At 35.4% G+C, this 17,277-nt stretch overlaps 1 protein-coding gene across 1 annotated transcript in view; it reads right to left on the reverse strand.

The window, feature by feature from the left end:
- SMARCA1 (SWI/SNF related, matrix associated, actin dependent regulator of chromatin, subfamily a, member 1) overlaps positions 1-17,277 on the reverse strand; it is a 37,284-nt gene that overhangs the window by 9,700 nt on the left and 10,307 nt on the right. Inside the window, exons 7-22 of the mRNA XM_059824609.1 lie at positions 15,783-15,938; positions 15,403-15,534; positions 14,560-14,628; positions 13,662-13,771; positions 12,742-12,968; positions 12,067-12,188; positions 11,520-11,672; positions 9,904-10,036; positions 8,787-8,935; positions 8,041-8,160; positions 6,708-6,818; positions 6,390-6,503; positions 3,802-3,924; positions 2,082-2,214; positions 987-1,105; positions 576-788 (exon numbers count right to left, since the gene is read on the reverse strand). Coding sequence (XP_059680592.1) covers positions 576-788; positions 987-1,105; positions 2,082-2,214; positions 3,802-3,924; positions 6,390-6,503; positions 6,708-6,818; positions 8,041-8,160; positions 8,787-8,935; positions 9,904-10,036; positions 11,520-11,672; positions 12,067-12,188; positions 12,742-12,968; positions 13,662-13,771; positions 14,560-14,628; positions 15,403-15,534; positions 15,783-15,938 — 2,184 coding nt within the window. The remainder of the gene's footprint in view (positions 1-575; positions 789-986; positions 1,106-2,081; positions 2,215-3,801; positions 3,925-6,389; positions 6,504-6,707; positions 6,819-8,040; positions 8,161-8,786; positions 8,936-9,903; positions 10,037-11,519; positions 11,673-12,066; positions 12,189-12,741; positions 12,969-13,661; positions 13,772-14,559; positions 14,629-15,402; positions 15,535-15,782; positions 15,939-17,277) is intronic.

Genomic DNA, 17,277 nt, shown 5'->3' on the forward strand with positions numbered 1-17,277 from the left:
TAAAAGTACAACTAAAAATATATAAACACTTGCATGTGACAATCCTTATTTCACAACTACAAAGTGTATTTTAAACCAATTGCTTCAATGATTAATTCTTATATGAATCACTATGTTTCCCCATGCTTTTAGAAATTAAGTACCAATATTAGAAAAGCTATTCTTTTCTCCCAGCATATAATTCAGATGTCTTCAGTCTTCAATAATGTCCAATAATTCTGAAAAGCAGTCATATTTTAGGAGACATTGTTTGGTAAAACTTTTAGTTTGCAATAAAAGTATTAAGGATGTTTGTAAGGATAGTCTACCTCTGCATTAATCCCTTTGGGTAACATGGGACTTCAGCTTGGCAGGTTTTCTAATCTGTTTGTTTCAGCTGTATTGTGTTGTTTGCTGTACTAAGGGAAAAGGTAATTTTATTAAAAACTAGAAATGAGAATAAAAACCAAAAGTTATTCTTTCAGCACTTGTTTCCTAGACTCCAATATTCTGGCACAAATTTTATGTGATGGTGCTTAAAAAAAAAAGAACAAGATACTTCATACAGTGACTTCGTCCACATAACTGGTACCTACCATTGCAGTTCTAGATTTGATAAACCAGTCAAATCTGAACTGAGGAGCATTGCGCACACACTGCCTTAGTTCCTCGTACACATTTTCTTTGTCAAAGCCCATCTTGTGTAACATGCATATCAAAAATCTGTCTTCTTCTTCTGTGTAATTTTTCCCTTTGTTTGTTCCATACTGAATACGCAACTGATGAAAAGGTGCTTTATACCTTGCAATCTGAATGCAAAACAGAAATAAGGTCTATTAAGCATACAGTATTACATCAAGGATTTATTTCATATTAGTATAGATTACTGATACATGGTATACCATACATGCTACATAAAAAGATAGAACTCCCATCCCCAGCTATTCCTTTTCTGAAGGAATTTCAAAAAAGTCAGCTGCAGAACACATAAAACCTGCAATGATTACTTTGGCATCGAGGGCTTTCTTGATACTGATCCTCCGCTGAATTCTTGCCTCTCCTCGTTCAATTTGAGCCATAATCCTCTCAATGTCCTGTAGTTCGTTACAACGTTCCCAGAAAACAGCTGAAAATGCAAAACATAATTTGTAAAATGAAATCTTTTCCTCTACTCTTACTACTTTACTGAGTTGAGGCACTCCAGCAAAAAAAAGGAGTGCAGTTTGTGGTTCCATTACATCTTAAAAGATTTGCTAATACTCTCCCTTTTACTATGCTATCCAAGAAATAAACTTGCACAGGCCCTTTATTCAATGTCTTTAAAAGTTAATTATAAGCAAAGGTTTAGTAACAACTGTAACAGTTTACATTCAACATAATTAACTGTAGTCATGTAAAACTCTGAAAACAATTACTTTTAAGGATAGCTTTTCATAACAATGGTGAAACAGGTTAGAGCTGCTAGTTTTGTGGTGAAACATTCATATTTCAGTTTTCACTAGCTATCTCTAAGGTCAGAGACTTAGTCTATCTGTTATGAAAGCTAGTAAATTGTGGCTTCTCCAGTGACATCTTTTAGCCAACCCAAAATAAATTCAACACTTTGAAGGGAATTCTTATGGAGCTCTTCCTTTTTAAGCTATAGGAAGAACATCACAATTGTTAAATTTTATGAAGGTGTTTAGTAAAATTTAATCCAAGGATGAAAGAGTAAGAATTCTGTACAAATTAAAAAGCATTGTGTAAATACAAAAGACAAAGATACAGTGTACTAGCTGAAATAGCATATATACTAACAGCATAAAGAATCATGTTGCCACTTATAAGGCAACTTCATGATTCCACAAGACCATGTTGTCAATGTAAATTACCTATGCCAAGTTCTAAATTTTGACTAAGGAGGGATAAAGGCAGCTGAAGGTGTATGTATATGCTGCAAATTCAACCTTTTTAACAGAATTAAGTCTTCTGAAAAGAATCATCATATACTTTTTACAAAAATTATACACATCCAAGTTCTACATCTTGCAATTTTAAAAGAACATGTAGCAAAAACGATGGTAACACCACATGATTAAGAAATACATTTCAAAATATCAAACCTGAATACTCGATGACCTCCTCAGGTGATTTTCCCTCCACCTCACGAGCAATATTGTCTATATCATCACGACCATATTTCTCATTAGCTTTAATAAACTGGTTAAAATCTCTTTTATTCCAGTTTGTAAAACCCTGTAAAAGCAGCAAGAGATCAAGAAGGCATTACTAGGTAGAAGGGAAACATTTTGCCAGATTTTGTCTTATGTATGTATGTATCATTTGCTCCAATTGGCAATGCCTCTGCAATGTCACATAATTACAGTGGTTAATGGTCTTTCAGGATTTCCATAAACTTGTATTATCCAGGGCTTATTACTGAATCATTAAAAGTCTAAAGAGATATTTTTGTGCATGACTCCACATACATTAGTAAGAGCTTTATCCTCTTCTTTCTTTTTTAAACTTTACGTGGCACTTCTCCGAAGAAACAAGCTCAATGACAGGTTACTGTAATTTTAAGTCACCCTTCAGCAGATAGAAGCAACAAATGTCTTACGAGTACAGGGCGCACCAATGCAAGTGTCATTACAAGTTCTTAGAGTAGTGCAACTATCTAAAGCAACAGCTCCTACTTTGGACATTTACAAACCTTGAACCAGACAAACAGTTGGATGAAAGCACAAGTACGTCAAGAAACGATCTCTACTCCAAAAAGATGCAATCAAATGGAAACTCTATAGCACTGTCAAACAGAAAATTTGTTACATGCCAAAGAAATTAATCCAAAACTGAACAACAGTTAAGTGAGATGCAATGCACAAAAAACCATCCAAGAATGAAACATTACAATTTAAAGACAGGGAAAGGAGAAAACATCAAGAACAAAACAACAATATCACATGCCTGAACACCAATTTGTAGTGCATTGAGCTTCTTTCATCACAGAAATACATTTACAAGGAACTCTGTCAGTTCCCCAGCTGAATAAGCTCACTCCACAATTACATAGCATCTTTACAAGAAGTCTAATATACGCAATACAAATATTTCTTTTCAATCATTAACAGCAGTACTGACATGCATATCAGCACCAGCTTAAATATTTCCTCTGCTATAAACAGGTGAAATTCGTAGGCAAATTCTGACCTTGCAAATTTCTTCTCAAGGTACACTACACCCAATTCTTTTATAGAAAATCTTCTAGATCAAAAAATCCTGTTACATTTTGAGACACAGCCTTTCTCCTTAACAATTAACTTTTCATAAGCCTACTCAGCAGGATAACAGTCCAAAAAGTCAAGAAACTAGCCAGCAGCAGGGATGCAGCCCCAGTATAAAAAGAACATGCCCAACTATCCAACTGGGACAAAATTAATTGATGTGACATGATGTCTTACACATCTGTGTAAATACCGTATATGTTGATAAAGGCTCGTCCTCTCTGACTCAAACCCTTTTTGATAAAAAACATGCATGAATATACAAGAAACCCACTGATTGGATTTCTGCATGTATTGCTGGGTAGCGCATCTACTATACAAGTCCTTGCCTCAGAAACGTTGCAGACATTCAAGGAAATAGTAGGTGACTAAGACAAACTTGTTCAAGGACAGGAAAGGTCCCTCAAAGCAAAACCAAGCAAAATTATTACACATTGTGTGCTTTCTTCTTTCTGTAACATCAGTGTGGCTTTCCTGTGCTTATTTATCATTATTAGTATTTATATTCAATTACTAGTAAAAAACATATGATGAAATACTTCAGCTGTTTTTATTTTACCTGTGTTAGAAGCTTTTCTTTCTCTTCAGTTTCCTCAGTATTCAGAGGCATAGACTCATCTATCTTCTTTTGTTCTTCTTTTTGTACCTGAGCTGCATTTGGGAGGTCAGGATTCCTGGGGACCTAAAATCAGGGGTATCAATAAGCAGTAGTGCAGCTATGTTATTAAAAAGACTGTACACTTTTCTATCAACCTTGGTTTACAATTTATAACCACGTTAGATCTCACAGGACTGATATAGTCCACACCCACTAAGCATTTGTCATCACAGAGCAAAAAAACAAACCCAAACAACAAAAAAACCCCCCACCAGCCCACCCCTTGGCTACCCTGAAGAAACCAAAGCACAATAAAAATATTTTTTAAAATAACTACCAGAATATTTTCATCAGTATCTACAGAACTGTTGCAAAATTGAAAATATTATCCTCCAAGATAAGGTGATGTATCAAATACTGTCATTTATCTATGCGTGTTCCTTCTTGTCTCACAAGCTCTTAATGTAAAGTTTATTTTTACCTGGAAGTAACAAAACGGTCCTATTCACTTTCTCTTTAACAAACTTCAGTGAAAAACACTGTAGAATACATGTAAATGGTAAAATGCATTTTTTCCAACTATTAAATATTAAAGCACTGATCTGTACAACAGTTTCCAAATGTGTTTTACCTAGATTTGAATCTTATGGCTTAAACCCTTCCTCCCAAAAACAGGACTAGATTTTGTCAGATGTATGTTTCGTTTTGTTATGCCCTGTACCCACCACTTCTGCACACAATGACTTAGGGATATTGTAAGAGGCAGAGCCTCACCTAGTGTTAGCTGTCACATTTCACTGATTTCAGCGGCACTTTTCGCTAGCTAAGGATCCGCTCTCTTACATCCAACGGTTTATAATGTTTCATAACTACACCGAAATGCTAACTTCTGCCAGGTTTACTATAAAGCTACGCACGCTGCCAAAGTAAGGACCAGACAGACATTATGTAAACAAGGCCTAGCAACATTTTATCTGTCCCTCTCCACACTGACACCAATTTAATATTTGTGACCTTTAAAATGTGTATTGCATTCCACACCACACAACAGCAAACAAGTCAGAAACCAGTATCCAGTAAAGATTTTGTAGACGTTACATTTCTGCAGCAAAAGGCAAAGGAAGTTAAGAGCTGTTTTTAACATCAGGCTAAGAAATGTTCTGGCTTTGGCGGTTTAACTTAAGACTGACACATAAAGCTTGGTCTCTACCTATTCAATAGCTCCCAATATTGTTTATGGCAGCCTTCAGTTCTAATAATAAAGTCCCTTCAGATGGAAAGTTATACTTCCATTTCAAAGCAGAACAAACTTAATCATATTTATCACTTTCACCACCAGTAAGCAGTCATACTAAGTTTTTAAGATAACAAGTAGTCATGTTAGATCTATCCAGTCTGACAGACTGCATTAACAGGACAGAAACACCTCTCTTTTTACATGCATATTATCAACATGACCAATTCTCTCATCTGTGTTTGTTGGAGCATTAATTGAATCATTTCTTTCCCTAAGCTAATTCTACTGCCTTTCATTCTTATCTTAATTCTATCCTGCCATCCACATAAAATTCTTTTTGCTTCAAAGTAGATTCTAAGACCCCTTCTGCTTTTTCTTAAAAATATATTTTGCTAACATTAGTTCGACTCTTTTGCAACACCAATTTCCTATCCACTGCTTTGTATGACAAGTTTATGTTCTCCGACACATTTTATACGTGATTTCTTCTTGCTGCAACCTGCCACGCAACATGGGGCTTTAAAGTAAGTTACATGTCTGGAAGTAGGGGATCCATTTGATTTACTCAGCCAATACTGGCACAAGTCATGAAAATCAACATCAAAACAGCATCCGTGTTCACCATTGTCCAGTAATGTCAGCAGGGAAGAGGAAGAAATTCAGCTAAGGCACAGTAGGAATAAAAAGCCAAGTCTGTTGTCTGGTTTTCTTTTTGTAGTAGTAATACATTCAGACTTCTCCACACCTTTAAACATTTTACATCCCAGCAAAATGCAAGGAAAATTGATGTCACTTTACTTACCTTCATATCAACACAAAGTAAACATCAATATTACCTTAAGGTATTTTCTGCACAAGATATACAAAAGCTGTAGCAAAAAAAAAAAATCATACCCTGGAAGGTGATCTTAGGTTAGCCAAAAATTTTTTTTCTCACCTGAGACCACATATCACACATTTGGTTTTGAGGAGAACTATATGAAGCACCAGAACCGTCTTTCTTTTTTCTACTCTATTTTATTGTTAGGAACCCACCACAAAACACAAAGCTATACAGATACGAAATTTTTAATGAAGGAAGGAATTACAGATTACGTTTTCTGTTCCACAGTGGAATAAAAACAGGGGAATAGAGGTTTTTTACGCCATTTCCTTCACAATGAGAAGCACTTTGTAAAAAATAAGACCAGAATGATATATTTTTAGTTGCAGCCTCATTTACTTCATTTAGCTGTTGTCAAGGTTGCAGTAAATCTGCAAAGAGGACTACAAATACATTTCACTAATTTGAAGAGGAAAAAAAAAGAGTTACCTTATATCCTATAGTCTTACGATAATATAGAATTTCTTTTTCCAGAAGTTCAAATAACCGTGGTGGGAAAAACTGGAAATCCTGAATATTCGGTTGTTTTGGAGGTCGTGGAGCCTTCAAAAGTACACAGGTACATTAACATTATATACACTGGATTTCTCTGAAATAAAACTGCCATAATTCAGCAGCAGTGGCAACCTATCACTTAGCAAATACATTCATTTTATTACCAGTATAGGGTGAGAGCAGGGGATGCATCATGGGAGAGAAGAGCAAAAGAACAACATAGAAAACCCTCCATACTTGCCAACTTCTTACCTTTGGGACTTTTGGTTCGCTAACACGTAGGGCTTCTCTGAAATAAGCGTCGACCGCGTAATTAGCTTTGCGTTCTCGTTTTGGAGGCTCTATCCATTCCATCATGCTCAGCTACACGCAGAATAGAATAAAAAGATATTAAAGTAACTGTCTAAGTTGCAGAAATAATGACTAACGTGGCCCTGCAAAACAGGAACGTATTTTTGCACAGCAAATCTAATGGTTGTGCTCAACAATATGGATACTACAACAGAGCTCAAAAATAAGCTAGAAATTGTAGCTGATTATAACACATATTTAAACACATAAAAGATAATACACAAGTAAGGCAGTGCAGTGGTGTGGACAGATCCCTTCGCAGTATTCTACTTACTTCAGACACCTGAGTACAGTTATGATTCCATCTACCAAAACACAATGGAAGGACTGCGGACTTGGGCTCTGAATTCTATAGTATCTTGTGACATGAATGAATTGAATTGCTTCTCCTCTAAATATCACAATGAATAACCTCTACAGAGGCTACAACATTGGCAAAAAAAAATTAAATCCATTAGCCATGAATTATCTTAACTTAATTACTTTAATTAAACTCACTGAAGCATATTTCAAGACTATGCTGTATTTAGCTGGCTTCTTGTAATGAAATTATCCATATGGAGAAAGAATCTTATGTATATATGCACACACCCCCCACTCTAGTCTCATTATATTTTTCTAAATGTTTCTTCAAAATTGGTAAGAAATCTGGATTAGAAGGGCATTCTGTAGTTAACAGGTAAGAGTTCACATATCTGATTCCAGGTAAGACCTTAAGGATGTCTTGACTATACATCCCGTACAAAACACAGAGACACAGAGGTAACATTGTGGGACCCTGAGTAATACCTCTTTGTTTGTATGATCCTTCTGTAATTAAGTAAATTGTTGTACAAAAAGGTTCACATTAATGCTTGTGACTAAAGCCGTCACTGCAAAAAAGACTTAAGTCCAAGTTCCACATACAAAATCATTATCAGGCCTGGTTTTTCCTCTCGGTTATGTGGCAGTAAAATAATACTGACTGCAGCAGTACAGTAGGATGCAACATATTCTTTCTGCAGCAAAAATACTAAAATTTGAGCAATATTATCAGATTTTACCATGAATAAAATTAGTAGGGCTGAAAGCTAATTTAACAAAAATTCAGAATATTGATGATTCAGCAGAGCAAAGTGAAATTTTCCATAGCTTCTTACTTCTCTAGAATAACCTTTACAGCCATAACATTTCTAGAATGGCCTTCATGCTCGCACCTCTAAACTGAAGTCTTAAAGACTTCAAGAAAAATTACCTTTTGTTTTTCTCTATAATCTTCACCTTCAAAGTTGTATAAGCTCATCTCTGTGTCCATAGTGAAATTTCGTAAGGAGCTCTCCCCCATTTTCTGCAATCGTTCATTCATTTCAGCTGTCTAAAAATACAGAAAGATAGTTTTAGGCTCACTCAAGCCGTTTTGTTTTTTCTGGAAAAGAAAACAGCTTTCATCATTATTAAAACATTCTCAATGTCTTTTTCTGCTTTAAACTTTTACTTACATTTTTCTTGTAAGGAGAGATGCCCACAATGCTTTTCAGTTTTGAACAATGTGACTTCAAGACTTTCCATTAAACTAAATTTATTATGCTGGGATGTAGCCCTACAACTGTATGATTTAACTTTTAAATTTAAATGGAATTTATGCCCAACTCTTTGGAGCTGAAATGGTAGTTCATTCTTCCACAGAGCTACCTATTCCCTAATAAAGCTCCATAAAGGTTTTGTGTTTATTACAATTGTTGGCATAAAATTTACATCATTCTAAAAGCCCACAAAATAAACAGTGCTTAAGATATGGTGCACACAGTTTGAACTTTGAAAATAATTATAACTCACTAATTCTACTCCTTCAAAACTTTCATAAGCTTTAATAGATTTACAAATAGTAAAGTAATAGTTGGGCATAAAAATAGATTTACATAATCAGATTTAATTTGTATTTTGTGCATATATATTTAATGTTTGACACATTTCAAATTCTGTGCAAAACTGTTCTCTAACCTTCTTTTCACCTCTTTCTAAAATAGTGGTTATATCTTCTTCTGTCAGCTCGCTATCTTTGGAAGCAAAAACATGCGTGGCTCCATGCCGGATCATCTGCAGCATTTCATCTTTTGCCAGTTTGTTAGACTGTTGGTCTATGAGCCTTCCTAAAATTAGAAGAAACATGTTGAAAGTTATAATACAGAAGTTCTAGTAGGACCATGCAAACAGAGGATTTTAGTTCACTGGCAGAACAAGAAAGGAGAAGCAAAAGAACCATATAGAAAAAATTACGTTTCACTTGAGCTGAAAATAAACAGAAATCGGGAGCTTCGGGGAGAATAAAAAAACAACAACTTTGGATCAAGCCATAATGGAGAATGTTTCACATTCAGATAATCCGAATTTTATATTTAAGATCTTAATCTTACAAAGTTAGCTGAACTTTTAAGATCAAAATCTTATTTGAAGATGCAAAATGACAAAGTATTCTGTAATAACCATTAAGAAGTAGTTAAGATTTTCAACACGCACTTCACCGATTTCAACCCAAATCTCTGAATATTTTTCCCAAAATTCTAATTTCTGTGCCAAAATTTCACTTATCCTATCTCATCTCTTCACAGACCATCAAAATTTTGACCATCATTCTTTCAGTAGGCCACAAACAACCTTCAAAACTTAGCTTGAGAACCTTAATTTTTGACAAACTAGTCTTCCAAGAGCTTCTAAACAAACACACACAAAGCAGTTTTAACGTTCAGTAAATTGGTATGTGGTAAGAAGCACATCTAGGATTATTTTTATCTGTCATGGAACATATCTTTTTTCTTTTTTTCCTTTTTAACATATCACAAAAACCAAGGAACATCTATTCAGCTGTAGTTTGCTTTCCTCATTTAGAGCCTTAGTATAAGTCTACGCCCACATTATTTAGGAAAACAAAGTTTTTTTCAAAAATTTCAGCTGAACAAGTGAATAACTTATACATTATAGTTTTTTATGTTGATTCAGTGTACTGCTATTATACACAAGGCCTGCTTTCTCTCATACTGTACATTTGTACAGTTATTTAATCTATACTTTAAGGGACTGAACAATTCTGTTGCAGACAAACATATATAGCAGTTGATACCTTGTTGTATAACTATAGAGTCCAGTCTCAGTTTTATTTCAGCTCTTTCTACAATCCTCTCTTCAACAGTATTATCAGTGATTAGTCGAAACACCCGTACTGGTTTCTTTTGACCAATACGATGCGCACGATCCTAACAAACATAAATCAATGAGTGTTCAGCAACAAAAACTCACAAGCAATAGACAGTTAGCTTGCATATAGCAGAAACAGAAGACTGAAACTAGCATATATTTCTTGGCTCTTTGCTTATTCAAGAGCATACAAAACCATAAAACCAGTATAGTAATACTTACTTATATCTGGCTATTAAACCTTTCAAGTTTGGGTCATTCTATAGTAATAAATACATCTACCTCACTGTAAATGAAGATAACTGTATGTCTGTTTAGACTGCAATTGGGAAGTGGAGATACAACAGTATATACGTACGCACATCTGCACTGCTTTCAAACTAATTCTCTCACTTGACACAGGTATTGAAACTTTGGCAGCCCTGGGTTAAGCGTATCAATTCCATGGGCAAAGTCCATGCAGCCACAGCGTCAATACGGTCGTTGTCCCAAGCTAGCTATAGTAAAGCATCAATATGCAGCTCACATAGTACAGGTACAATACAGAGCAAGTGAGGTTATATGACTAACATACTATACTTATTTGTAACAAAACTTGTGTTTATTCTCTCTGGAAAACATGAATAAAAATACTGTTTTGTCCTCTTAAATAAAAAGAAGTTAAACAACTGGCCTTCAAGCTGTTGGTACCAGGATTTTCTGACTGTCCTTTAAACATGAGTCGTTAAATCTTTTACTCTCCTGCATAATATTCCTTTCTTCCTGAAAATCCTACCTAAAGCTCACAAATCACACTCATAAGTTTCCAGGAAGTCGGTCTACTATTAGTAGTCACCATGCATATCGAAAGGATGAGTTATTCACAACGAATAGTTGATGTGTTTAAAGGTATTAAAAAAACCACACCAAAACCAACCAAAAAAACCCACAAGCCACCGAAATACCCCACCCCCCAAGTCATGCAAGAAGGATCATGTGATTTTTATTCCACATGAAACAAATTATAGACTTGATTTTTTGATATTCAGCACTCTGAAAGAGGAGATTTTAGTATGTTTAACTCAAAGATAAGGGTTTTCCCCCCCCCGGCATCACTACCGAATGACTTTACACTTATGTAGAAAACAAGGTGGGTTGCATAAGCATAAGCTTCCCAAAAGGGAGGAATATAAAGCTGCATGCTTTTAATTCATTGCTATTATTTTGGAAACAGCCCTCTGCTATTCATTTACTGTTGTCTTCTGGAAAGACAGAATTAAGAATAAATCTATGGATAAACAATATTGATACAGTATTTTGACAGAAGTAATGCTATTCAATTATGAATATTTACAGAGATACAGAGATATATTTACAGATATTTACAGAGAAAAATCTGCAGTTTCTTCCACAATTCTGTTCATGCCCTTTTTATTCAACTCCTTAGTTTCTTGGTATTAAATACAAAACGTAAAGAAAAATAACAAAAATGCAAGTTCTGGTAACACAAAATAGAACAATGACAACTTTAACCCCCTAATACACATTCATTTGTTAACTCACCATGGCTTGCAGATCTACTTGAGGGTTCCAATCTGAATCATAGAGAATAACCACATCAGCAGTTGCCAAATTAATTCCAAGACCTCCAGCTCTGGTACTCAGCATGAAAATGAATTTACTGCTGTTGGGAGCATTAAATGTGTCTATTGCTTCCTAAAAGAAAAAAAAGTGTCATTAAAGTATCAGAGTTTTCAAACAAGCTTCCAATACGTTGGCAGCTTTTCAATGCAATTTCTTTGAAACTTACAGAATTTTCATACCAAAACCAATTTTTTACAGAAGTAAGAAACTGTAGATTTGCACAGGTGGAAAAATCCATTCTGAGTCCACAAAATATTACATTTTTCATTTAGTTGAGAAACAAATGAAGTCTACTTTATGTGGACTTTAGTTAAGAAAAACATATACCCTTAGCACCCTTTTTAAACTGCAGCATTTTTGCTTTACTTTAAACAATGATGTAGCTACTTATATATCTAAAAAATAACTTCTTAATAATCTAATATGTAAACCAAAGAAATTTCTTGTTTATATACAACTTTCTCACCTCTCTTTCTTCATGTGGTGTCTGTCCATCAAGGCGGCAGTACTCATATCCTCGCCACATGCAATAATCTTCCAAAATATCCAGTAAGCGAGTCATCTGACTAAAAAGTAGAACTCTGGAACCTGACAGAACAACACAGAAGGTTTTGTTGTTGGTTTTATGTTTTCACATTAATCTTATCACAGAGCCTACTACAGACCATTAGTAAGAATTCATGTGAAATATTCTGTACTATGCTCAAGTCTTTCCTCTGAAGTTACTTTTCTGGTATTGATTTAACTTCTCCTCAAGACAGGTTATTTGATAATTTACACAGAAGAAATACACAGCTGAAGAAACAGAACACTTAAAACCGTGGTAAGATAAGTAGCTGATGACTGATGTGCACAGACAAGCTAATACTCTCATCAGAAATTTTCTTAAAGACAGCAGAAGGGAGACTCTGCTCTTCCTTTCCTTCTGTTTCTCTGTATTTGTCTTCCTCATCATTCCTGTAAGACTTCCTTCCCTCCATGTGTTAAGATCTACAGAAAAATCATTTTTCAACAAAAACCTCACTGAAAGTAATGAATGCATTCATTGAAGGAAAGACAAGAAAGAATCTATGCGATTTTTGAAAGGTAGTTTTACTTACAACGAGCATTCAGATCACTGCTGTTCATAAACCATACTCACCTTGCTCCCTGAGTTTTGCTAGCAGTTTATCCAGAACTAACATTTTACCACTGTTAGTGATAAGATGCGTGTCAGTGGTGTAAGGAGGGCCCGGCTCAGCACCATCAAATAGGTAAGGATGGTTACAGCATTTCCGCAGCTGCATGAGAATATTCAGCAGACGCATCTTATCCATTTTCCCAGCTGAATTCAGGATATCAATATCTTTCATCAGGATCCTTGTATACCTGAAGTTTCACAGGCAATTTTGTACAACTCTGGTTTTATTTGACATTTAAAACATGAATGAAACCCTGCAATATCCCAATTACTTATTTCTGGATGTGGGAGTTTGCTTTGTTTAATATAATAATGAGCTATATTCTTACGAAACTTGGCGAAAACGTCTGACTGATAATAAGGATTTATAAATCCATACCTAAACATGAAAGGCAATTTGTCGGTGAGTGACAATGATCTGTCATTTACTGGTTTATCTTACACTTCCATTTTAGGACTACAAAGTGGATTAAAGATATCATTTATTTGACTGAAGCTGCTGCACTGACCTGGCTCCTTTTCTCACATCTCTTCTGGGTATGTGGCTCCTCAAGGTTTTATTTTAATTTCAGCTCAGACTTTTACTGGTGCATACATACTTGCATCAAAGGCATAAACTTAGTAGGCATACATATGCCTACATATTTCAAATAAAATTAAGGAAAAAAAGTTTCTGCTTTCTTCCTCCCAACCCTTTTCATTACCCTTCCTGAGCTCTCTGTAACTTGTGCATCTTTAAAAAAAGCCCCAAAGACAACTATAAATAGGCTTCTTCATCTAACTGTCTTAACATACAACTATGAGGAAAAAAAAATATTCAGTGTGAAGAGCTGTAATGCTCTTTATCAGAAAATAATCTTACTTTGATGTGAATAACTCACCATTCCCGCTGCATTTTGCTGAGTCCAAGATAAATTTTTACTTCCTTCTTTGGTGGCAAACTCTTTTCTACTTCAGCTTTTATGCGACGTAGTAAAAACGGCTTCAAAACCTACACAAATTAAAGAGTTTTTCCACAGGTAAATTTATAAAGTTGATTGCCTCAAATACAAAATTAACAGATTAACAATACAAAATTAACAGATTCAATTATCTGATATTTATTCAGAAGTAATCAATACCTATTGCTGTCATGGTGACTCCTTCAGAAAAATTCTGCTACAGTCTGCAAAATGAAGTTGTCCACTAATAGGCTAAGTTCACACACAAATATGTAACACTACATAAAGACTGCCATACTCATCCCAGCTGTTACCTTAAGCAAGGACCAAACCCATAAGCTTATAAAATCTATTTATTACCTTTTAGCATAAGCTCTGTTTCATTTCCACTAGCAGTGTATACAAAATACACCAACATTTCAAAGATAAGCAATGTATGTTGCACTTCTTTCTGATTTGTTTTGTTACTGTATGATGAAAAATGTCTTTTATCTCATGTACAGTAAAACAAAGACAAAGGCATGCCTTTATTCAGACTAAACATGTGTATCAGTATACTATTCACAATAATAAATGGTTCCAAAAAGATCTCAGAATTCTTCATTTTCACATTTTATGTATAGATTTTGTCTGCTTCTAACAGCAATACTACAAGAAGCAGTATCTATAATAGTAAATTCCAATATTTAATTCATGAAAATTCTGCTGGGCGTTTCTGTAACGCAACACCTTCACGTTCATTTTCTCAACTTGGAGATGAAAGGGGAAATAATCTATTTTTCTTTTTTTACATTGTGTATGCTAACGATGACACATGATTACAGCTTTAATTACTTACAGCATGAAGTCTTTCTACAAGTTTCTGATCACCAAGACAATTTTTAGTGTCAAACCATGAGTCAAAATCCTGTGGTGAGAAACAGCACAATTGGTATGAACAGTTTATCATCTGTAGTTTTAACTGACACATATTGACTCTCTCTCACTCCAGCTCAGAGTGGCATAAATCTTGAGACAAATTACTTCTATGAGTGAAAGCAAAATCAGTCTGCAATTCTGTGCCAGCTCCCCAGCACATTATAACATTCAAGTCAACTGAGTAACTCCGCAGACAAAATACTATTGCTCTGCTTAATCTACAATGGTTTTCTACACTCATCACTGCAGTGTCCAAGTTCTTCCCCTTAGTGCTTGTGTAATGATGGGTCAAGAAGGTAAAAACAGAAAAAGAAACCAGAATCCTTAAGTAAATGAGATGGACAACAGAGCAAAAACAATGGAAGCAAGCAATACAAGTACAAAGAAACATTAACAGCAAAAGATGAGAAAGATAACTCAAATTCTAAATTAAAAAAAGGCTTACGCCTATTTGGATGCTTCATATTCTTCATTCTGCATTGCTTTCCCAAATTTCTTCGACTTTGCATAATTCTTGACCTATTTGAAGTATTACATTTGCTATTGCTGGCCTGAGGCCTTATCTGCACTAACAAAATGCACTGTTTTAACTAGGTAGAGCAAAAAAAAAAGTAGTCTACATTTAGGTAAGCCACAGAGCTTCTACTGAATCCACATCTCCCACATCATATGTCTCTCACTAGGCCGGTCACTCTTCTCTTCTGCAGAAAGCAGCCTGGGAATCAAAATAAGAACAAGACTGTACTTCCAAACCTCAACTTACATCTGCAGAATTGAAGACATCAGGTAAAAGAAAATTGAGTAATGCCCACAGCTCATGGAGGTTATTCTGTAAAGGAGTTCCTGTAAGCAGCAATCGATTCGTCGTCTTGAACTCACGTACAATCTCTGACAGCTAGAAATACAACAAATAGTTATCATCATAATGTACATTTAAGTATAATGAGTTTTCATTAGTTTCTGAGACCTGAAACAATGTCAAATTTAAGACAGTGAGCTACCTATGAAATTCATATTTACCACCCAATAGCTATGGGCTTATATTTTAAAAAAACATCACACCTAACACTTAACATCTGCTAAAATCAGATGGAATCTTTCACGTCAAATTATCTTCAAAGTATCAAATAATTTTGAGTTTACCTTAGACTTCTCATTCTTTATTCTGTGGGCTTCATCAATTACCAAGTACCTCCAGTTAAATTTTTTGAAGACTGATTTCTCTTTAATTACCATTTCATATGATGTAACACAAACATCCCATTCACCAGGCATCATAACATCACGGATAAAAGCAGCCTAAAGCAGAACAATTAAATTAACAAACATTTATAAATATGAACAATTTGTATGGAATTCAGTGAAACCTATCTCTGCCAACATTACTGATGTGCTAAGCTAGGACACAAAAGAAGACTCCAAAACATCTTTTTAGTAACTGAAAGTTACTGTAACAAAAGCCTTCAATCCTTTGTACTTTAGGCACAGACAGATCATCAGGTGGGGTTAAGCAAAACACAAATTTTCTCCTATTCAAAATTAAATATTTACTTTTCAGCATAATTTTTCTGCAATTTAGAGACAGTACATACTACCAATAAGGAAAAAACCCTCTAAACTAACTAGTCCAAAGACACAATCGACAAAGAAAGTGTTTCAAAATAACTCACATAGCCCACTCCCATCTTCTCTCTTTCCTGAAGATCTCCGTCCTCCGTCCCATCTCTATTTTGTAAAGGATACATATCTAGCCATATAAATCCTTTGACGTGAAAGAATATCACCCTATGGAAATGCCACACATGCAGGTCCCCAAGAACTTACTTCGTAGAGTACACAGATCACCCCAGCTAGTAGGGCTGACAGAACTGTTCAAGTCCACGGCCTTGAAGAGCTACCTAATAAAGGAGTGTTCTGTACAATACTATGCACTGACTTACAAATGCAAATGTAAGCTCAGAGGTGCTTTAGCCACCACAGAACAGAGAGATAAAGTAGAAAACGAGGAAATGAAAAGTTATGACTATACAAACATAAGACTCTGAAAGCAAAGAAAGTACAATGTGAAGGTGCACGCTTCCCTTCAACACAATCTTAATTTCATTCCACGGAACTAGCAATAAACACACAGTGGTACAAATATTATCAGACTTCAAATTAAAAAACCTGCAAAGAGCAGTACAGTCAAATCCAAGAATACAGCACTGGAAGAAACTGTCCAAATCACTGGCAGAACCAGCAGCTCCTCTCACAGAACCATAAAATCATTTAGGTTGGAAAAGACCCTTAAGATCATCAAGTCCAACCGTTAACATAGCGCTACCAAGTCCACCACTAAACAACGTCCCTAAGCACCAAATCCACAAGTCCTTTAAATACCTCCACGATGGCAACTCCACCAATTCCCTGGGCAGCCTGTTCCAGTGCTTGATAACCCTTTCGGTGAAGAAATTTTTCCTAATATCCCATCTAAACCTCCCCTGGTGCAACTTGAGGCCTCTTCCTCTTATCCTATCACTTGTTACTTGTGAAAACAACCCCAGTTCCCTCAGCCGCTCCTTATAAGACACAAGCTCTAGACCCTTCACCAGCTTCGTTGCCCTTCTCTGGACACGCTCCAGCACCTCAATGTGTTTCT

Source organism: Gavia stellata, chromosome 14, assembly GCF_030936135.1.
Source record: "Gavia stellata isolate bGavSte3 chromosome 14, bGavSte3.hap2, whole genome shotgun sequence".
NCBI classification, from domain to species: Eukaryota; Metazoa; Chordata; class Aves; order Gaviiformes; family Gaviidae; genus Gavia; species Gavia stellata.